This window comes from Ceratotherium simum, chromosome 1, assembly GCF_057802395.1.
Source record: "Ceratotherium simum simum isolate JZ-2026a chromosome 1, ASM5780239v1, whole genome shotgun sequence".
Classification (NCBI taxonomy): Eukaryota; Metazoa; Chordata; class Mammalia; order Perissodactyla; family Rhinocerotidae; genus Ceratotherium; species Ceratotherium simum.
In genome coordinates this window covers 89,526,474-89,549,808 of record NC_141900.1, presented here as the reverse complement: position 1 = coordinate 89,549,808, position 23,335 = coordinate 89,526,474, and the positions used below count along the sequence as shown (strand labels likewise).

At 39.0% G+C, this 23,335-nt stretch overlaps 1 protein-coding gene across 1 annotated transcript in view; it reads right to left on the bottom strand.

Annotated features, from left to right (window-relative positions):
* The window catches only part of EXOC4 (exocyst complex component 4), a 740,211-nt gene that overhangs the window by 138,777 nt on the left and 578,099 nt on the right, over positions 1–23,335 (bottom strand). The window contains exon 12 of the mRNA XM_004430750.3: positions 17,963–18,099. Coding sequence (XP_004430807.1) covers positions 17,963–18,099 — 137 coding nt within the window. The remainder of the gene's footprint in view (positions 1–17,962; positions 18,100–23,335) is intronic.

Sequence of the window (23,335 nt, the reverse complement as noted above, 5' to 3'; positions counted from 1 at the left end):
TGATGTCAGGCAGGAAAAGTCTTTGATTATTGCTGTCTCCAGTGGGCTTTGACTAGTGACCTAGAGTGACAGGCTTCAAGTCCTTTAACAGGGCCCATGGGTTAGCTATTAACACTGCTCTTACCAGAATGTGCTTGTAAATTCATCTTAAATGTTCAATTTCAACTTAATTAAAAAGCTTCTCTTTCTGTTAAACATTTCTGTCACTATAACTAATTTCAATGGTCTAAAAATCCTCATCAGCAACTCTTGGTGATAGAAATGACATTTATTTATGAAGGGAGAGTTAATTAGCTGGCTACTCCTCTGAAGTTGACCAAGACTCCAGGAGGTTTTCCCCTCCATCACAGGCAGGGATTCATTTTGGTGTTAAGGGTTATACTGGGGGACATTATGCACTTCTAAACATACAACATATGTGTGGTGTGTATGCATGTATGTACGATAAAAGCTCCTTTCCCCAAGAGACAATTTAACGTTAGTAGTCAAAAGAAGTGGAAGCCTAAAACTTTGACTCTTGACAACCTGACTCAAGGTAAGATGGTTTCATGTTGTAGGGAGGGATACTGCCCTGGTTCTTTGAAAATATGCTAGAGTAAATAAGAGAACCATAGTTGATTTCTAGAATTCTTCTAACTCACTGTAAGCAAAGTTTTCTAACAGTAACTGTGGTCAGCAATACAAAAATTAGACTACGAACCTTCTTCCCTCGGATTTCTCAAATTACTCTCACTGGTATCTTCTATTTCATTTTTTTCCCTGTTATTTTCTTGAATCTTTTCTGCAACATTTATGGATTAATCCTACAATCTAATTTTTATACTTTTATACTTGGGGTGCTGGGCGCGATCTTACAGAATGGTACTATCTCAAATTCCATGCCAGATCAACCCTCAATGTTCTTTGGCATTCTTTTTACCTGGCTCTGATAACTTCCCTTCCCTTTCCTTCAATGGCTACTTTTTAAACCTTTGCTCTTTATCTCCTCATTGGTTATCCCCACATTCTTCCTATCTGACAGAGAAAGGAGGGGACCTAATTACATATTTGCAACCATTCCACCTTCTATCCCCCACAGAAATATGTTCAAATCTATTTCATCCTCATTCACTTCAATAATCCCTCTACCTAGGCTCATGGGGATCGTTTCTCCCCTCAATTATCCCCTCTTTTTCCTATATTTCTAGTATCTCTATATATTTCCCAACCTAATTTACTTTTTAAAAAAATGAATGAATGAATGAATGAATGACTCTCTTCTTTGATCCAGCATTTCTCTCTAATAAAGCTCCTCTCCCTCCTTCACAGACACTGTCATCAAATGAGTGGCCTTCACTCAGTGACTTCACTTTCTCATTCACTTTTTCAATTCATGAAATCCCTCTCTAGGGTCTACTCTATGATTTAACCCATATATTGCTTTTTGAAAATTTTTCAGTTACTGTATTTTTCATTTGGCTTTTTAAAAAATCTACTGGCTTTCTCTCTCCAAAATGTCCTGTTCTTGTATTATGGATTCTATTCCTTCACCTCTGAATATTTTAAAACCAGCAATTTTAAAGTTCCTTTTATGTGGCTCTATATTTTTTGGTAGTTCTTTCGATGTCGAATGTCCTGTTTGTTGCATTTTCCTTATTTTCTCACGATGGTGAGTTTTCCCATGCGGTTTGCTCTTTTGATCTGCAAGCTCTCCCTCAGTGAGACTTGTCCTCTGCAGGAGTCCCACATTAGTCCTGAATTTTGTAGATGTCACTTTTAGGTGGTTTGCTTCTGTCTCTTCCGGATCCTTGGGTTTCACTAATTCCAAACAAGTTTTAAAGGTTATTTTTTTGGCTTAAAACTTTCTATCCCTACGTGGGTAGTGCAAATTGAGGTCCTCACTTGCACGTCACATGCATGGGATTCTGATTTCTTTTAGGGGCCCTTTTTCTACTTCAAGTTGGGTGGCTCATTTCCAAGCTCAGAGTTTTCCTGGTTCCATTCAAGGATGGAACAGCCCCTTGCATAATTTCTGCACAGACAAAGGTCCTTGCCGTGAGGTGTTAAAATGTTAGTCCCTATTTGGGTCTTGACCTCTGCTAGGATATGAATGTTTGTGTCCCCCCAAAATTCACATGTTGGAATCCTAACACCAATGTGATAGTGTTAGGAAGTGGGGCCTTTGGGAAGTGGTTAGGTCATGAGGGTGAAGCCCTCATGAACGGGATTAGTGCCCTTATAAAAGAGACCCCACAGACTTCCCTAGTCCCTTCCATCATGGAATAATACATTGAGAAGTCTGTGACCTGGAAGAGGGTCTTCACCTGACCCTTCCAGCACCATGATCTTGGATTTCTAGCCTCCAGAACTGTGAGCAAAAAATTTCTGTTGTTTATAAGCTACTCAGTCTGTGGTATTTTATTATAGCAGCTTGAATGGATTAAGAAAACTCTATATGTGGTCCTGATACCTCTGTGAGACACTCAACTTCAACATTTGCTTGTTCCTATGGCTTTTAGTTTCTCTTTCATCTGAAGCATCTGGAGAATTCTCTTTTTTCCTTTTGAATTTGGCTACATATTTAAAATATTTTTAAAAGTTATATATTTTTATCTGGACTTTCTATGTGTTAGGAGTAGGAAAAGGGCTTCCTAAATCTATCCACTTCATGCTTTTGACTGGAATTTAAAATTCAGTCTTAAGTCAATTGCAATCATGGTTCTAGAACCACCATTCCTGTGAAACTGCTCCACCAACCCATGGGCATGTTTTATTCTTCACACTCTTTGATTATTCTCAAGCATCTGATACTTCTGGTTATTCCCTTCTTGAAATATTACTCCTTTGGTTTCTACAACATCATCTTCTTCTGGCTCTACTCCTACTACCCTAACCTCTTCCTTAGCCAAACTGATGGCTCTCTTCCTCTGTCCGTACTTTAAATATTGGTGTTTCACAGCATTCTGCATTTCTCACTTTGGCAATCTCATCTTATTTCCAGACTTGATCCACCTGTATTCTGATGACTCCCAAATTAATATCTTCAGGGCTACCCTCTCTTTTAAGTCTTGGAACCTGCATATCCAAAGGCTTACTGGAGAACTGTACTTGAAAGTCCTACCAGTATTTCAAATTAAAATGAATCAAAAGGAGCTCATTTATTATCTACCTCTCCCTCTCTCACTAAACATCTAGCATTCCCTATTTTCATCAACAGTCCAACCATATATCCTGTCAGTCAAGTCAGGAACTCAGAGTCATCCTAATCATCCACAGTCACCACATCCTACCATTCCACCTCCTTAGTACCTTACAAATCTGTCATTTCCTGTCCAGGTTCACTGCCGTTAACCTATATTTAGATCTTCATCATTTCTCACTTGGACTTGGCTGTAACCTTGTAACTGGGCTTCTTGTGTGGAGTTTCAAGACCATCAGTCCAACTCACCACACTACTCAGAAGAGTAATTTTTCTAACTACAATCACGATATTCTTCTCCTTAGAACTCTTCACTGATTTCTAATTCCATATAAGACCAAGACCATACAAGACCAAACCTAGCAAGGCTTGAACATCTACCTTTTCAACTTCACCTCCTGCTACCGCTTTCCTCCTTGGTCTCTGTTCACTACTCCCAGCCAAACTCTTGCCTGTGTTGGCTGAACACCCTTTACATGAGTATTCTAGAGCCTTTTGAATGGGATATACTGTTTCCTGCCTCTGTGTATTATCTCTGCCTAGAAAGCCTTTTTCTCATCCTCCTTGTTTGCCTCTACTGATTAAGCATACCTCGACTCCTCTCCTGGGACAGCTGAGTCCTCTCTTTTGTGCCTCATCACCCCCATACCAGAGATTTTCAACCTTGATTGCATATTGGGATCACCTGGGGAGCTTTTAAAACACTAGACGCCCAGGCCACACTCAAGACCAAGTAAATCAGAATCTCTGGGGGTGGGACCCAGGCATCGGAATTTTAAAAAGTTTCCCAGGTGATCCCACTGTATATTCAAGTGTGAGAACCACTGCCTTGCACATACCTCTCCTCTCACTGGTCCTACTATGCTTCTTTACAAGTTGGGATCCCATACCAAATGATGAGTTCTCTGAGGGTAGAGTTGATTTCTCATTAGTTTTTGTGCCCCCAGTGCCTCACACAATACCTGGTACTTGGAAAGTCTATAAGAATTGAACTGGAGATAAAAATAAGTCCTCTTCAGTTTTAGGAGTCTAGATAACTTATTAAAGTAAAACCATTTTAGTGGTTTTCCTTTATTTCTTCTCTGCACTAAATGACTTAGGTGAGCTATGAAGTCATTTGGTATTTTAACCAAATTATAGATCACTCAGCCAGGTTCTCACCATACTTCTCTGAATTCAATACAAAACAGAATAATGAACACAAGTGTGTCTCCCTCTGAAAAAACATCCAACATAAAAAAGTCCTGACTTACACAAAAAGGAACCAAGGAGTGATTATTGACAAGCCTTCCTCTTCCACTCCACTTATTCCTAGGTGGCCTGTTACTGGAAAGTCTCATCAAAGTCTTACTTTCTCTGTGAAGAATTTGTTGACTATGTCAGACTACAGTAATCTCTCCCTTTGGAAAATAAACAAACAAAACCCCTCCTTTTATACTTATCCTCTATAACTTCACAACTGGAACTTCGTCCTACTCAATGGGTTGGGCAAACTATGGCCTGTGGATTAAATCCGCCCCATCAGCTGACTTCATATGTCCTGTAAGCTATGAACAGCGTTGACATTTTTAAATGGTTTTTTAAAAAATCAAAAGAAGAATAATATTTTGTGACACGTGGAAATGATATAAAATTTAAATTTCAGTGTCCATATCTAGAAAGAACTTCGGGTGGTTCAATTCCTCTTAGACCCATATTACAGGTTAAATTCTGCTCCACAGAATTAGAAGCCCAAATCCAACTCAGTTTTCCAGTATCTAAATCTTTGAGCCCATCTGCCCTAGGGTTCTGGAAACAGTTTGGATCTGCAGGTGTAAGATGGTATTGCACATTTTGGGGATCTAGAATGTTTCATTCTAGTATCAGCTGGAATAAAAAAAATTAGCTTAGTGGGATACTATGTTACAGGCACCCACATTATTTACTTACATGTTTTCTTAAGACTGGCTTAATTCAATAATTCGATATTATATTACAGCCTTCATTAATATTCATAGATCCTGTCTTACTAAAAAACAGTAATCCAAATTAACTAAAATGCTACCTATATGCTGCCCTCAGAAATAAATCATTAATTCATATTACTCATATTCAATCCCAAAGTCAATTCCAAATATTCTAATTTGAAATATTGGCACTGAGTAGCAACATATAATTACCCTAAAGGGAATTTTTCATTCAAATGGCAAAGTTTCCATCCTCACCAACTGCATCTATTAGTTTAGAATTTTGTGATAAACCCGTTTGTGTGGGTTACAAAATTCCAGGACATATCCAAATAGCCTCAAAAAAGGAGAGCTAAGTCTCCAACAATTACTCCACAAAAGGAGTAGGGTTAATCATGACTACCAGAACCATAATCTACAGTTTATTCACAGCTCAATGGGCCATAGACAGAGCCATCTGTATACCTATTTGTACCCGTTCCCAGGAGGAAGACGAAAAGAAGTCTACCTCTTGGAACAGGTGATAAGGCTGCCATGAGAAGGGTCCACCCTCTAGACACAGCTGAGCGAATTTCATTCAGAAAACATCTGCTGGTGTCGACTGGCTCTGATGTGCATTGCTTCCTCTCTGGAACAGCTGGGAAGTGCAAGTGTGCCTGGTCCCTGGACACAGCTGGGGTGCTGAGTCTTTCATTAGGTAAACAACCAGGGGCAAGTGGGGCTAATTGGATTCAACTGTTTGGTGACAGCCAGGGCATGATGTCTACTTTCCCAGACTGAATCTTTCACACACTTCAAAAACTAGAAGCCAAGCTAGACAAACAAACCCCGGACAAGGCTGGTCCAAATTAAGCTGCTGTAGTTGATATCTGACTGTGAATGACTGGACCTGTAGCGGGCTGAACTGCAGTGCAATGTCCAGCCACACAGTGGTGATGACAATGTGGGAGGCAAAAATAAGAGTTGGCACTATGCTGCTGATTAAAACAAAACAAAACGAACACAAATGCAAAACTAAAAAATCTCTCAAAATGGAGCAGAATAAATAGGAAAAGAGCAGAGAAACATCAGGTTGTTTTTTATATCACATCAATGGTGGTCAGCGAGCTTTATCATGGTGTGTATTTCTATCTAGGAATCACAATTTAAGAAACATCCGATAATTCTAGAGAAGGTTCATGGAAAACAGAAACAATTCAAGAGAGCCGGGGGAAAAAAATTTGGAATTTGGGAGCTTACAGAAGGTAACTCTTGGGGATAATTAAGTAAAAACCATTAAATATTTCTCATATGAAGGGTCATAACTGTTTGATATTTAAAAACCAAGAAAAGAACTATATTTTAACACAGTGGACCAAGAATTAATGTAAAATTTATCTCACCTGTTAATGTTCATATTTTTCTTCTGATAAGCAAATTTAAATATTAATATCCTTAGCATATTTCTTAAAGGTTATCAGACCAGGTAACTTCCAGTTTCAACCCTGCATGCCTTCCCACTGCATTAGAATATAACTCAAATTCCCTGAGCTCGAGATCTGTCATCAATGCTCCTTAATCCTGGCTACACACTAAAACACCTGGGAAGCATTTACAACATATATCAATTTCACATTCTGAAGTGAGGCTTAGCATGGGTACTCTTTAAGCTCTCAAGTGATTCTAACCTGTAGCCAGAAATAACCCAAATGATCTGATCCCTACACCTGTCCAACCTCACTCAGTCTTCAGTTTCCTTGCTCACTGTGTTCCAGTTACACTAACCTAAATTCAGTTAAGTTTTAAGACTGTTTCCGTCTTCATACCTGCTCCCTTCTCTCTGCCTGGAATGCTCTTCCCCATATCTCCAGGTGGCTCCTTCTCATCCTCCAGAATTCAGCTCAAATGTCATATCTTCAGTGAGGTTTTCCTGATGCTTCCCCTCACTCTGAATGTTTTTTTTTTAAATCATATCAACCTTATTTCTGAGAAAGCTATTTTGTCTATTTATTTGTTACCTGATTATTTTCTATGTCACTCCATTAGAGTGTAAAATCCATGGAGGCAAGACCTTGCCTGGTTTATTCACTTACATATCTTCAGCCCTAGAATAATGCTGGCCCCTAGAAGTGCTTAATAAATCATTATTGAATGAATAAAGTAATGGATTGAATGAATGAATGACTGATACTATTGAAGCACAAACCACCAGGGAAATAACAGATGGCATGAAAATATTTTTCTTTTGCCATCTTGTTAGTGACTATCAACAATATTATCAGTGAATTAATTTAAAAGTAAATAATAAAAATAACAGCAACAGCAGCAACAATAAATAATAATATTGGCTGGCACTTATTTAGCATTTATCACGAGCTAGGCATCTGTCTAAGCACTTTACATATCTTAACTCTTTTGGTCCTGGCAACAATCCTGTGGGTAGGTACTGTAATTATTCCCATTTGAGAGGTGAAAGACCGAGGCACACAGGTTAAGGAACTTGCCCATGTCAAGTGGTTGATGAGCCCAGACTGACTGTTTAGGAGTCTGTGCACCTATTACAATGTCTCTCTAAACCATTTGAAATATTTTTCAGGTTTCCCATTTGCTCTTTAATGGGAGCCAGACAGACTTAGCTTCTAGAGCACGCGCTCCCACTCCCATGCTCTGTGACCTTAGCCATGTTATGAACTTTTCTGAAGCTCCATTTTCTCATCTGTAAGGGTGGGAGAATCTAATCTTCAGAACTGTTGTGACTGACTAGATGAATTAATGACTATGAAGTCCCTTGCACAGTGACTATGTACTTTACTGAGTGTGTATTTCCATTCTAGTCCAGGTCCTTATTACTTTGCATCAAAGTTACTGCACTAGACTCCTATCTGATTATGGGAGACTGAGTTAGGTGGGAGGAATTAAGACTGGCTGCTTGCTACGGAATTCAGGGGACACCTGGTTAGGCGAGCAGCATCTGTATCTGGCCAGGAGGGCAGCTGATGTGCACTGGAAAAGTAGAGTGAAGTTATTCACTTGATCAATAGACAAGAGAGAAAGGCCTATATACAGACATCACGCTAAATGTTGGAGATAATTATGTGGAAAAAGACATAGTAACTTCCTCGTAGAAACTCAGAGTTCAGATCAGTAACGCACATGAGAATCACTTTGGGCCATTTTTAAACTACTCTTGCCCAGGCCCAGTGCTTAGTGGGCCTAATGTGGGAAATCCAGTAAGTGTTTTGAAATCTCTCTAAATAATTCTGATGTGAACCCACAGTTGAAAAATAATGTTTTAGGGCCAGCCCCGTGGCTTAGTGGTTAAGCGCGCACGCTCCGCTACTGACGGCCCGGGTTCGGATCCCGGGCGTGCACCGACGCACCGCTTCTCTGGCCATGCTGAGGCCACGTCCCACATACAGCAACTAGAAGGATGTGCAACTATGACATAGAACTATCTAGTGGGGCTTTGGGGAAAAAAAAAAAGGAGGATTAGCAATAGATGTTAGCTCAGAGCAGGTCTTCCTCAGCAAAAAGAGGAGGATTAGCATGGATGTTAGCTCAGGACTGATCTTCCTCACAAAAAATAAATAAATAAAAAATAAATTAAAAAAGTAAATAAAATTAAAAAAAAAGAAAAATAATGTTTTCGGGAAAGAAAGATATATAAACCAATAACTGATCAAATAATACATAACAAAAAAATCTTAAATTGCAACACCAGAATAGAGTTATGCATAATGAATTGTAGGAGCACATAATAAAAGCTCTCACTCACTGAATGCTCTCTATGAGCCACATACTGTACATATTTTATGTGTTCTTTTGTATCTGTTCAATATTTAATAAAAATGAATATATCAGTTCTTGGTAAACCAAGAGGGAGGAGAACACAACATAGTTTCAAGAGGCAGATGAGGAGACAAGCTTGCATGGAGCTTGCAGAGGTTTCCCTGGCAGATGCCCTTGGCTCTTCTGAGATTCAAAGTCCGTTAGCTGGCAAAGGCAGCAAAGCATGCTCAACCAGGCTCTCACTCCTGCAGGGCCTTGGCCTCTGGCTACATATGAAATCTGAAGAGTTTCATGAGCCATCACAGCCCCTGGTGTCTTGGCTCTACTATTTGGCACAAGGGGGCCACAGAAATCTTAAAATACCACTTTGATCACGTCATCCTCCTCACCAAAACCTTTAATAGCACTCCTTTACATAATATGGGAAGTTTTCAAAACTCCTGTTTTCTGCCCATTCCTACCCAACCAGTCTAGTCATTTATTTTGCCTCCTCTCCCCCATGTATCACATCCATCCATGCTCCCCACTGCTTGCTCATCCTGTTCAGTATGTCAGGAATTTCCTTACCCATCCAACAAATACACTGAGGGCTAACAAGGTGTCCAGCCCAGGGTGAGACCTAGTTTCTGCCATCAGCAATTGCAAGTTTATCCCTATGTCACTCTTCCTTCATGCTCTGGCATGAGTTCTCGGTCCTCTGTGGTGAAGTGGTGACAGGTGGGCCCTGAGGATGGTTACACCTTCTCCTAATAAAAACATGCTTGTGTCTTATATCAATGGAGCCTCTAAGATTAGAAGATGTTTTCTTTGTATTCTCTACCAGGCCCAACACAACGCAGAGGCCAGAAAAAAAAAAGATTAATGAACTGATAACAAATTGGAACAGACAGAAACTTCAAAAAACTGTGATTTCTAATCTTAAAATGACTATTTGGGGACACATAAGCTGCTGGTTGTACCTCAGGACAAAGGGGATGAGCAAAGAGAAAAGCACTTAGCTTGGAAGTAGCAGGCTAATGGACCAACCGCCTGATTGCTAATGCAGCGCAGTAGAGAATTCACAGCTGAGTTTTCCTTTAAGCCCCAAGGGTGTGACTAATTAAGGAAAAGACTTCTGGTCCTCATTTCCCTTTTAGGAAACCTTTCTTTACCCAAAGCATGTAACATGACATCATTATATAGAACAGTCTTTCTCTCCAGAGTGAGGCGCTCACAGAAAGCTGAGATGTTTTTGACCTTTCCTCAGATCTCTAAACTCCCAGTGGATGCTCAGCTTCTCAAGGTAAACTCGGAAAACAAGCTGACTCTCAGCAGAGGGCATTGTGAGCTTATGGATTTGATCATTTCTGTAAAAGATATCTGCTGAGACTGAATCAGACTGCAATGTTTCCCTGCTCCTTTCCTCCTTCCCCAATGTTATATCATTTTGGATCATTTGAATTGTATATGGCTTTCTATTTAAGTCAGTCATTTGCTGGCAGCAAAACTAGAACATTTCCTGTTTTTCCTCTCACTGTAATCAGGATTTGGCTGTCCAAATTAGGACTGCCCTAATTACTCCTCAGCAGGTGCCAATCCGGGGGAGGCAATAAATGGGAAGAGAGGAAGTAAGGACACTTTGCATCTTCAGACTCATAGAATAAGAAAACATTTTCTCCCTAGCCTGAAAAACCTGATTAAGTAACAGGCAACAGGCACCATGGGGTTATATGTGTGTTGGGTGTGTTTGCGTGTGAGTGTGCATTGTTGTATAACAACTATATAAATCATTTTCTATTTAATCCCCTTCAAAGCTTCACAGAATTGCTTTTCCAACCCTGAGATAAATTCATCCTAGGCCTGTAATGCAGCACCTGTGGTAGATCACTACAGATATTATCCTGTATATAGAATGATCTGATAGTGGGCACCAATAAGTGGACACCATTCCAAAGAATCTGGCCAGGAGGGATACCAAAGTGGTATAGTCTCTTGGGGGAAGGAATCAAGATACTCTTGATGACCACAATATGTCAAGAACTGAAAGCAATGGCTATGTTCCAAGAAGAAGAAGGACAAGGGTGATAGAGTTTCACTGTTGAGACAAAATGGTGACATAAAAATGACAGAGGAATAACTCAATTCCTATAGGAAGGGCAGACCACGGTAAACAAAACTATTCATGTTTCTGCCTAAAGCCAGTCATTCCACTTGTGCATTACAGCCCACCCCTACTCACTAGCCTAAACCCTAATTTTAGTAATTTACCCTTTTCTTTCCTGCATCAATAATTTTCCCTCTTGCCTAAGTAATTTTCTTCAAATACAAACATGCATTTATTTCTCCTATTTAAAATAACACATAAAACACAAAAAATCCTTCACGTGACCTAAATTCTTCAGCTACTATCCCATTTCTTTGTTCTCCTTTGCAGCAAAACTCACTGTATAAGTTTTGCCTATATTTACAATTTATCTACTCCCAATTTCTTTTTTAAGCCCACACCAATCCAGTTGTCACTCCTACTAGTCCATAGAAACAACTCTAGAGATGATCACCAATGACCTCCACATTGTCAAATTTATTAATCAATGCTCAGTTCTAATGCTGACCTAACAGCAGCATTTGGACCAGCTGATCACTCCCCTCCATTCCTTTTCTTATTTCCAGGACACCACATTCTCTTGATTTTCCTCCTACTTCACTGATTGTTGCTTCTCAGTCTCCTTTGCTGGTTTCTCCTCATCTTGCAAACTTCTTCAAGTCCATGATCGTCTTCTCTGTCACATTTACACTCACTCCCATGGAGACTTCATCTAGTCCATGGTTTTAAATACCATTTAATATATACTATTTATACATCAAGGCTGCCAAATATATACCTCCAGGCCAGACCTCTCTCCTTCTGATGCATATATTCCACTGCCTACTCCATATCTCCATGTGGATGTCTAATAGACACTCCGAATTTAAATCCTGATCTATTTGCTCCCAAACCTGCAGTGTTCTTCATCTCAATAGCTGGCAACTCCATCTTTTCACTATCCAAATAAAAACTCCTAAGATCATTTTTGACATCTTTCTTTCTCTCATACTCTATATCCAACCTGGCTGGGAATTCTGTTTGCTGGCCCTTCAAAACATATTCAGAATTCAACCAGTTCTCACCGTCTCTGCTGGCACCAACCAGTAGGAGCTGTCTTCGTTTCTCACCTGGAGTAACACAATAGCTCTTAATTGGTCTCCCTGCTTCTATTCTTCTTCCCCTACAGCCTATTCTCAACACTTACATTTTAAAATGTAACTAAGATCTTGCTGCTCCTAGGTACAATTCCTGCGATGGCTCCCCATTTCACTCAGTGTAGAACTCAACAACCCTACAGTGGCCTACAAGGCCCTATGTGGTCTGGCCCTCTATTTCCTCGAATTCTTCGAAACATTCTTCGAATACCCTCCTCCTTGCTCACTTTACTTCAACTACTCTGGCCTCCCTGCTGCTCCTGAACAGTGTCATGCAGAGTCCTGCCTTATGGCATTTGCCCTCTGCCAGGGCACTCTTTCCAGATATCTTATCTAACTCCCCAAACTCCTGCGAGCCTGTCCTCAAACCTCAACTTGACAAGGGCATACCTGGGGCACCCTATTTAAAATTGCAACCTCCTTCATCTACACTCCAGAGTCTATTTACCCTACTCTATTTCTTTTTTCGACAGTACTTACCATCTTCTAAAATTCTTTATAATATGGTTATGTATTATATTTATTTATTGTCTATCTCCTCTCTCCCATGTCCAATAGAACGTCAATTCCATCAAAGTAGGTATATTGTCTGTTTGCTTCTTTGATATGTCTACAAACTCTTGTATAAGTACTCAATATACATTTGTTGAATGAATGAAATCTTAGAAACCAAATAAATGAGTTGTTTTAAGGACAGAGTAATCAACTGTGTCAATAGTTACTGAGACTACAGAATATTCTGACAGGTTTAATAAATTTAGGCAAAGACCTTGGGGTACTGAAATAATTCAAAGCATAGAATTAAAGAACCACTGCTGATAATCCTGGAGGAATCTTGGCAGACAGGGAAAAATGCCTAAGAGCAAACGCCCTGATGTTCATGAAAGAAAAGAGGGTAAATTACAGAGATTGGGTGAGCTTGGAATTACAGGCAAAATTCTATTAAACATGGTTTGTGAACAGTTAGGAAGTGGTACTCACTAGGAGCTAGGATGATCACACAAAGAACAAGTCACATGACTTTTCCTTTCCTATTTGGGTAACTAGTTGACTTGAATGAAGAAATGGTAAACTTGGCTGAAGTTCAAGAGACCTTGTTTCCAAGGGTGATTTGTAAGCTGTCCAAGACAAGAGTTCTTAAGGAAAGGTTTGGCAGAGCAGGGAGCAGTGCTTCATTCCTAAAAGAAGAGGGATGGGAGGACCTAGTATTGTCCATTGTACCATCCAGCTAGTACAAACCATAGCTGGTTTGTACACACCCATCTTAGGGAAACGTGAGGCAAGGTTAAAAGTATTGCATTAAAAGTATCAGGACTGGGAGGACACCAGCAAGAAATCTGACAAGCCTCTTATAGGCAGATAATGAAATATAGCAGGTACTGTCATGAATGGTGGTAATCTTGTTCATCATCATCACTGTCATTATCAAAATAGCAGCTTATCATTTTAGAGAGAGCTTACAATTTTGCTAAAAACAATTCTAAAAGATTGACATTTTCAAAACAACCTACGAGGGAAGAAGTATTATCCCTTTTTGCAGATGAGAAAACTAATGCACAGAGAGGCTAAGTGTTCGAGGTCATATAACTGATAGGTGGAAGAGGTGGTATTCAAATTATGGCTCCAGAGCCTGCTCTCGAGCTACAGTACGGGTTCATAGTTAGAAAAATACATGAACTCCTGAAGTACTGAGTAATAACTGGATGTCAATCTCAAAGGAAGTTTTGAGTAGTATGCCCCTCAAATTCTCAACTTAGCCCTGTCCTGTTGGACATTTTTTTTAATGACATACATAGAGAAACTAAAAGATTGCTTATAAAATCAAGAATGACATGGAGGGCCGGCCCCGTGGCTTAGCGGTTAAGTGCTCGCGCTCCGCTGCTGGCGGCCCGGGTTCGGATCCCAGGCAAGCACCGACGCACCGCTTCTCCGGCCATGCTGAGGCCGCGTCCCACATACAGCAACTAGAATGGATGTGCAACTACGACATACAACTATCTACTGGGGCTTTGGGGGAAAAATAAATAAATAAAATCTTAAAAAAAAAAAAAAAAAAGAATGACATGGAATTTGGGGGAATAGCTAAGATTTTTTGATGACAGAATGAAGATTCAAAAATATCTCAATAGACTGAAATGATGAGCTGAAAATAACATTAAATTTAATGGGTTTTTTAAAAAAAATCTCCACAAAACAGTATAGAAAAGGCTAATTTCGACTAGTATTTCTTCTTACATTTCTTACCCTCTACAGCCAACCAATGGCCACGTCCTACAATTTATCTCCTTAATATCTCTTGATCTGCCCCCTCCCCTCCATCTCCCCTGCCTCTCTAATTCAGGCACTCCTTGCCTCTCTCCCCTCTACCTCCACACTCTTGCCTTTCCAATCCATCTTATACAAAGCTCAGAAAAATCTTCCTAAGCACAGGTCTGCACCTGGTACTCTCTGCTTACTCACCTTCAGTGGATCCCCACTAATTTAAAATTTAGGCTTCCCTAATTTAAATAGGCCAAGTTCCTCGAGCCTGGCATTCAAGAGTCTCCATTTCAGCTCAGGCTTCCTTTCCAAAACCCAAATATTCAACATTTGTTCTTCCTTTTCCTACTCATCTTCACCTCCTTGACACTGCTTTGGTTCCTTTCTTCCTTCAGCTCCTTAAGCCTAAATCCTGTCTAAACTCTCCTCACTTTTCACAAGACCTAGTTCATATCCTTCACCAAGCTCTTCTTGTCCTTCTTAAGTAATTTCCTCCTCCTGGAGCATGTCATCTTTATCTATCTTACCATATTTTCTGTCATAAATTAATGCTGTGGATATACATGTCCTATTTATTTGTCTTTATTTCTCTTTCTATCCTCTACCAAGAATGTAAGCTCATTAAAAGTATAATCTGTGACCGATTGGCTTCTTTATCCCCACACACTCACAAAGTGTCTTGGATCTGATAAAGGCTTAATAAATATCTGACAAATGCAATGATGCGATATAATAAGAAGCACTGCGTCCTGCACAAGGAAGGTAATGATTGCGCTCAAGTACAAAGAGCACATCTGCAACATGAGGTTCAGCCTGGAGTACTCCTTTTTAAGACAGACACTGTCAGGCTGATGGGCGACAAAGAAGAATGGGATGGTTTGCAGACCCAGGACATATCAGAAACCAAGAGCGCTCAATCTAGTAAAAAAATAGAAAAAGACTAAACGGACCATGATAGCTATCTTTTCATATTTGAAGGGCTTTCACGTGTAAGGATTAAACTGATTTGGAATCACTCCATAGAAAAGGACAATGTCCAATGGATAGAGGAAAATCACTTCAAAACAAGAGACTGTTCAACAATGACCAGTCTGCTTTGTGGATGTAGTGAGCTTCCCATAACCTGATATGTTGAAAGGCAGGATCATAAACAATGAGGAAAAGATCTCCTACAATAATTAGATGCCAAGCTATATGAAGTTAAAAGATTTCTTTCAAAATAATAACAACAACAAGAATATATAAATGGCCATCAGTGGGATTTAGAGTCTAGAGTCAACTTTACCTTATCTTGGGCAGGTTATGTAACATCTCCACTATAATTAATATTCACTGGCATTATTATTTGTTAGAAATTATTGGTTGGCCATAACGAAATACGAGAAAAAGAGGATATGACTTGCTTTTTTTTTTTTTTGGTTTTTTTTGGAGGCCCCACTGGGATCTGAAATGACTTGCTTTTTAAAAAAACCTTAAAATTCAATGAAGGTTAAACATAAACATAATAGTAAATTTAAAACAATGTTATCAAAATGCAACTGATTTTAAAATATTTTTAAATTTTTTAATATTTAAGTTTTAATATTTAGAATATGCTATTTGATTCTCATTTGGGAGATGTGACATCGGTACAGCCACTTTGGAGTTTGGTTTTGTAAGGCTGAATGAACATATAACACTCTGTGGCCCAGAAATTCCAATCTTGGACAACTAATCAAGAGCAGCAGCTTTTAAAATTTTTATTTGTACATTCCTTAAAGGAATTTTGAAAAACTAGATTCTCCTTCTTACATTTTAAAATTGATATTTAGTATTTCTCATCATGAGTGTAAACGGTCACAAAAGATATAATTTTGGCATATTATAAATATTGACACTTTAAAATCACTATTTTAAGTATATTCAATGGAATCTCAATACCATAGGGATTTGAAACCTACCATTACACATTTAAATATATTTGAATAAACTCTTCTTTAACAGTTGGATATTTTTCATTTTTCTCTTTGAATTGTTATTTCTATTTCATTTTCTCACTAAATTTTATCCTAATGGAATACATGTTATGCTTGAAAGTATTTTATTAATTACTCTATTATAGTTTTCTGTAAAAAAATTGTTTGTACAAATTAAAATCTAAAAAAATTAACATTTTATGTTACCACAAGACTAAATTTTAATATATTTTTTGTTTGAATTGCCATTATAATTATCATTTGGTACCCAATTGATTACAGCATAATCATTGATTATACGTATGATTTAAATCTAAATATGTTATAATTTTTAATGAATAATTATTGAACCGAAAAAGTAAAATATTGGGAGTGCATCTCTTAGGGAGGTGGTTGGGTTTCTTTCCTTTAATGTGTTCATGTCACTGTGGATAAATGTTATTTATGGCTGGAATAAGGGAGGTTAAGCCTTAACCTATGTTGTATTCCTCAGCCAGATTCATCTTGCTTAAAAATTGCTTCCAGGCTCCCTTATAATGACTCCTTATCATCATCTTATACAACATCTAAATTTCCAAGTCTTATTTTTTAAGACCCTTTGTTATTTGGTCTTACTTTTCCTATTCAACATTATCTCCTGTTACTTTCTACTAGGAACTCTGTTCCATTCAAACTTCCTCATTTCCCCCTCTGAACATCAGCAGCTATGTGTGTGCTTCCTCTCCATCTCTGCAATGCCTGTATTCTTTCCACCTCCCTAATCGCATTTGTCTTTCTAAGGTCCAGCACATAGCTCACCTTCTGTGAAATCCTTCCTGACTCCAATCACCTTTCTCTCTTGTGTTTTATCCCTTCTGTTCTTATATTCTGTATTGTACAAGTAGTACCTGATTACGTACTGTACTTCACCTATCTATCCTTGATTATATATCACATAAATTTAGTATTTTATTATACATTCTTTTCTTTCTTAATTGTTCCAGGTCTTGTCAACCAGACCATAATTTGTTCCTAATATTAGCTTTTTACAAGAAGTGCTATGATCTTTTCTATGAGCTCAAAGAGATTTTTGAACCCACAGAAAAGAAATAAGAGGAAAAACTCAAGGTTTTCAAGTTTATAACAATGGTTTTCCATTTCCACTGATGCTAAAAACAGGTGTAACTGTCCTTTCAGGACAGTAGGAGGGCTGCAGATCAAACATCAGGAGGAACACATTTGTAAGAACTAAAAAGGAATTACATTGTAGATTATTACAGGTTACTAAGAGTTCAAAATTGCTTTAAAGATCTTTTAGAATCAAAAGATGGACTAATCTAGATCTGGAATTTTCTAGAGGAAGACATATCTGTCAATTCTAGGCTTTCATGAAAATCAAGCCTGACACCTCATCGAAGCCACCCAACGGCAGTCCTAAGTAGCTCTGTCCCTTTGTCCCCTTCATTTCTCTGTTGGGATGACTATACAAGCATCCAGGAGACTATTGCTATGGCACATGTTCTTGTCAGGCCCCTTGACAAACTCAAGAAGGGTCCTTTTCTATAATGGTGGAAAGTTAGGCTGTGAAGGCAATACCACCACCCAGAACAATCATCAGATTCTAGAGTGACTTTGCTCAGCTCCCACAGAAGCTCTACCTGTAGGCCACAGTGCAGGTGTCCTTATACTCCTGGAGCTTCACGCACACCATGTTGAGGAACTGGTCTGAGTACGCACTCAAGTCATGCATCAGGTTCATGAGGTCTTGCACTGTCTTCTCCACAATGATTGTGCTCTGGAAAAGAACACAAAGAGAGAGGACACAGAAATCATGAGTATTTTCACTCAAATAATGTGTAGGACAAGGAAGGACAACTGAAAGGATGCAATCATTTAAGGCACTTGAGCTTTCGTGGGAGGATGTGACATTTAAAAATATTGATTAAAACCAACAATAAAATAAGTATCCTACATAGTGCTGGTCTTCCAAAGACCCGAGAAAGTGTTTTCCGTGAAAGGACACAGGCCAGGGATTTTCAAACTGATTTCACGGAATTCTTGGCATCGACAAGATATCACTGTGGCTTTTAAGAAAGAAAATACATATTCAGGTGGAGCCTCATTTATCACCTCGAGGGCTCTACTTTGAGATTAGGGACCTATGACAAGCAGCAGAAAGAAAAAGCCTTCCATGATTTGTTTTAAAAGTTTCAGGGGGCAGCCCGGTGGCGCAGCGGTTAAGTGCGCACATTCCGCTTCAGCTGCCCGGGGTTCGCAGGTTCGGATCCCGAGCGTGCACCGACGCACCACCTGTCAAGCCATGCAGTGGTGTCCCATATAAAGTGGAGGAAGATGGGCACGGATGTTAGCCCAGGGCCAATCTTCCTCAGCAAAAAAGAGGAGGATTGGCATCGGATGTTAGCTCAGGGCTAGTCTTCCTCACACACACACAAAAAAGTTTCAAAACCATCAATCTATGAAGAATAACAGTGAACATTTGTATTGTGCCTTACAGCTTGTAGAATGTTTTCACATACACAGCATATGTTATCTCACTTGAGACTCACATAATAATCACGATAATCATGAACATTTATGGGTTCTTACAAGAGCAGAGGACAGCGCTAGGCACCCTACCTGCTTCATCTCACGTAATCCTCTCAATACACCTACCTACCAGGTGAATCCTATAACCACCCCCAGTTTACAGATGAGAAAACAGGGTTACAAAACCAAGATTAAACAAAGCAAGGGCTCTAGGCTTGCCTCTTTTCACCACACTATTCTGCCTCATAGCTAGACCTGAGTTCTCCTGCCTGTAGCCCAAAAATTTTCTCAGAAGATCAGAGTATTTCCTGTCGTTGTTTTCACTGCAGAAGCAGTGTCCAGACTCAGACATATTTTTAAACTGAATTAAAGAAATATCTAAGGGAAAGAACAATAAGCTCATCTTACAGCTAGAGACTGATAGTACTGTGCAGCAAATGAGTGTTATACCTGAAAAGAGGCATATTCAATAAATTCTAAATCTTTGGTTAAGAAAAGACTGAGTTGTTTAAACCATTAGTTCATGCTTTTTTCAAAAGGAGCTGAATTACACTGGAGTAAATATTAATCACGTGCTTAGCAGCTTGCAATCCTTTGGTCAATAAATGGTTTGTTGAATATGTATTTATTTATATATAATTACATAAGCTAGAGTAGACTTAGCCATAAAAGTAAACATTAAAAAAATTTTTTTCTAGTTTGACAGTGATCCTTGAAAGAATCAAAGGCATTTTATTATGCTTAAATGCAGACTATAGGGTATAGGGTTTTGGTTAATTTTTTTTCTTCTAAAAACAGAAAGAATGGATAAAAGTGTACAGGCTTTCTCAACACAAGGGAGAATCAGCTTGAGTTACGAGTTTACATGTGCATGCTTACTCAAGATTATCTGGTTGTAGAGGTTTCTTGTTTTCTTTCCTTCTCTTCTCGCCCCCTCCCCCTCCATCCAAGTATAATCAGAAGGTGAAAAGGAAGCAGCTATATTCTGTAAGGCAAACCTCCCAGGAAACCAAATTACAGTCTCTATAGAATCCCCACAAGTTCAACTTCCCTTTCTGTATTGATTTTAAGATTAAAGCACTGCAGCCTCACCCTGATCCACAATCCCGCTCCTCTGTATTTGTGGGTGAGTGACAGGAATTGATTCTGCTTAGCTACACGTCCCCACGCGGCTAAGAAGAATCTAAAATCCTCACCCTGATTCGGAATACAGGATATCCTACAATGTGTGGACAGCAATTAATAAAGGAGAGTAGAGTTCAGCCATCCTAACAAAGCCCACTTAAAATCTAAAACACTGCAGGGAAGAGGAGCACGGAGAGATTACTTGGCTTATTAAGAGAAAGGGCCTGGTTCTATTCCCAATCATGCTATTGATAATCAACTCTGGGGCAGGTTTGGGTAGCCCCTTCCTTTCTTATGACTCAATTTAGTGTTCTAGTAACCAAGGATAATTGGACGGCTCCACTACTCTACTGGCCCTCATCACTCAGCTATTCAGTTGGTGCACTGGTGCTTTTACACTTGGAGTATACTGTGTCATTGGTCTCAGGTCATCTCAGGCATGTTTGGTCTTCCTGATTAGAGTATCAGCTTCTCAAAAGTAAGACTGGCGTTCTTTTCCTTCTGTCCATTTCCCATCCTCCCCCTCATCACCTGTTTATAATTTCTCAGCATCTTCAGGACAATACTACTAATAAAAGAAACAATACTAATAACATTAATAAACCTATCTGAGTGTTGTATGTGTGAGGGATGTTAGACACAGACATCTTTGCATTTTGAAATCTTTTTGGGTGGATTCAGTTTTGTCTGTGATTATCCCAGTGCTTTCAGGTGACTAGAGCTGTGACAGTCATAGGGGAAGCGGAGACCACAAGCACATAGGAATATCCCCTGGAGATAAAGGTTTTGGGGTAAACAGGAAAAACCTGTAGGGAATGATTAGAATGCCATGGTTTAATTCAAATGGTTGTGCTCCACACAGAGCCTAGGTGATGCTATACGATTACATACAATTTTCCAGCTATTTGGTTGGCTTATCCTGTCATGGTGGCACTCTGGATAATCAATCACTACATTCTCTTCAAAGAAAATGACACTGTAGTTTACCAAATGATAGGTAAAAAAAAAGTTCCCATTTTTCAAGAATTTATAACAATTTCCAAATCGTGGCTCTGACAGATAAATGTTGAAAATATCAAATTTCTAACAAGGTCAATCCTATTTTTATTCATTTGATCTCCTTGGCATCACAAATGATTTACTGACTCATTATTAATTCTGGGATTTGTCAACGTTGAATATAATGACTTAATAATAAGTAAAACCCTGATTTTATTCATTATAATTTTCTATCAAACATTTCACAAATGATTGATATTTATCTAGCAATAACTCAATTCTCATTTCTTGCAACTTATTACCAGGGAATAAAGTGTGGGCATGACATGAAAAATGAGGAAAGAAAAAAAAAATTCCCAGGATAGCTGATGCATTAAACAAAGACACCTCTATGAAAAATAAATGATAAATAAAAGTCTATTACAAAGATATGCCAGCAATCTCCAATAAGAAGAGGGTGTATAAGGACGAGCTCTTTGGTTTTGCACTTTTAAACAATTTAATGAATGAATGAATGACTGAAGATGATTGGACCTTGAGACCTTGTCCACTGTTTGCCAAAATAGGGCTCTGCTGCATGATACTAATATTAACATTACAGAAAATTGGCTACAAGTTCAAGTAATTTGTAAAATGCTGAGTCAAAGAAAATTGAAGTGGTTTCTTCACTGGAGGACTTCAGAAACTTTTAATATGCTAATGTCATTGTGAATCTTAGGTGAATGAGGTATTCAATCTTCCCCTAAATACTGAAGTAAAGAGAAACTTTACTTCAAAAAAGAGTACTTTTTACAGCACATCTTTTCACATCTACCGGAACAGTGTTTCTAGAACATGGCTTGGGAACAACTCTTCCCACTTCTCTGGTTATACCGATGAGGACACCAGGCCCAACGACACGCTTGAGGGCACATACGGAGTCCTGGTAGGAATAGGGTGAGAATTCAGGTCTCTCTTCTCAGTCCATGCCCTGTCCTACACGCCAAGCCTTTTAAGCTCTGGATCCTGCCTAACTCTCTAGCTGTCTCTATAGCTCCACTGGGCTTGCCCACTCTGTGCTCCAACCACACTAAATTACTAGTCATTCCTTGACTGCACTAGGCTACTTCCTGCCTCTGCACCTTTGAGCTTCCCAATCTCTGTGTCTGGCATGCCCTTCCTAGCTCTCATCCTTGAAGAGTCAGCTCCAGGGTTACCTGTTCTGATTTAAATGCCCCTCTTCTGTGCTACTGGAACACCCTGGGCATACTTTTAGCCCAAGCCCTAAACGGGTATGGCAACCACTGGTTCACCTGACTGTCTCTTTTGCTTGACTATAAATTCCTTTTGATCAGCATACCTAGAAGCAACATATCTGGCATATTGCAGGTGTTCAATAAATGTTTACTAGATCAACTGATGCAAATGCATAGCACATTTAGAATAGGGTGAAAACACAGATTTAGAGGATAATTATAATGCAAAATAGTGGATCAAAAGCCTGTTTGTTAAGGTAGAATCAGATCACAGCCTCTTTATTACTACATTACTGTATCTTAATTCCCATGGTTCTAAAGACTGAACATTTACTGTGACTAAAAGTCTTAGATTTTTCTACAAAAACATCCCTAATTTCACCTGAATGTATTATTTTCTATAATAGCAATCCATGATATACATTATATAAAATGTGCCAATTTTAAAGTTTTAAGACATATAAATAAATTCACAATTCAGGAAAAACAAAACCAAAAAACTTTAGTTTGCAGAATGCAATCTCTATTTTTAGCCCCTAGAGGCAGGATGGTTCAGAGATGCTGCAAAGAACCTAGGGTTCTGAGAAACTGCTTTAGGAAGAATTTGAAAGAGAACATCGAGTAAATCTGTCCATCGCTTCAGACACACCCCACCACCACCACGCACACATACCAGCAATTGTGGAGGAAGGGGGCTTCACAAATGTTTGACGATGACAATAAAGTTTCTGTTTACTGGGACATATTCAACTACAAGTCAGTAAAACTTGTCATACCAGATTGTCCTTCCAATTACTACCAGCTCCAAGTTGTAGTTGGCTGCAAACAATAATAACTACAACAATGACAGTAATGATAACATCCAAAAGGAAATCTACTTTGTTTTTTAATCTGTTTTGATTTGTGTGATGTTTAAAATGTTCTGGATGAGGTTGCTCCTTTAATCAGCCAGCTAGTAAAAGGCGAAGTATCCAGGAGTTGGTGCCTGAGGAACGGCCACTTCAACTCTCCTCCAAATCCTCCTCCAGATCACAAGCAGGAGGATCTTTTAAAAAGTTGTATCTCCCACAGAAATGAGTGGTTATATCCATCAAAATACATGAACACAAGTATTCATAGCAGTGT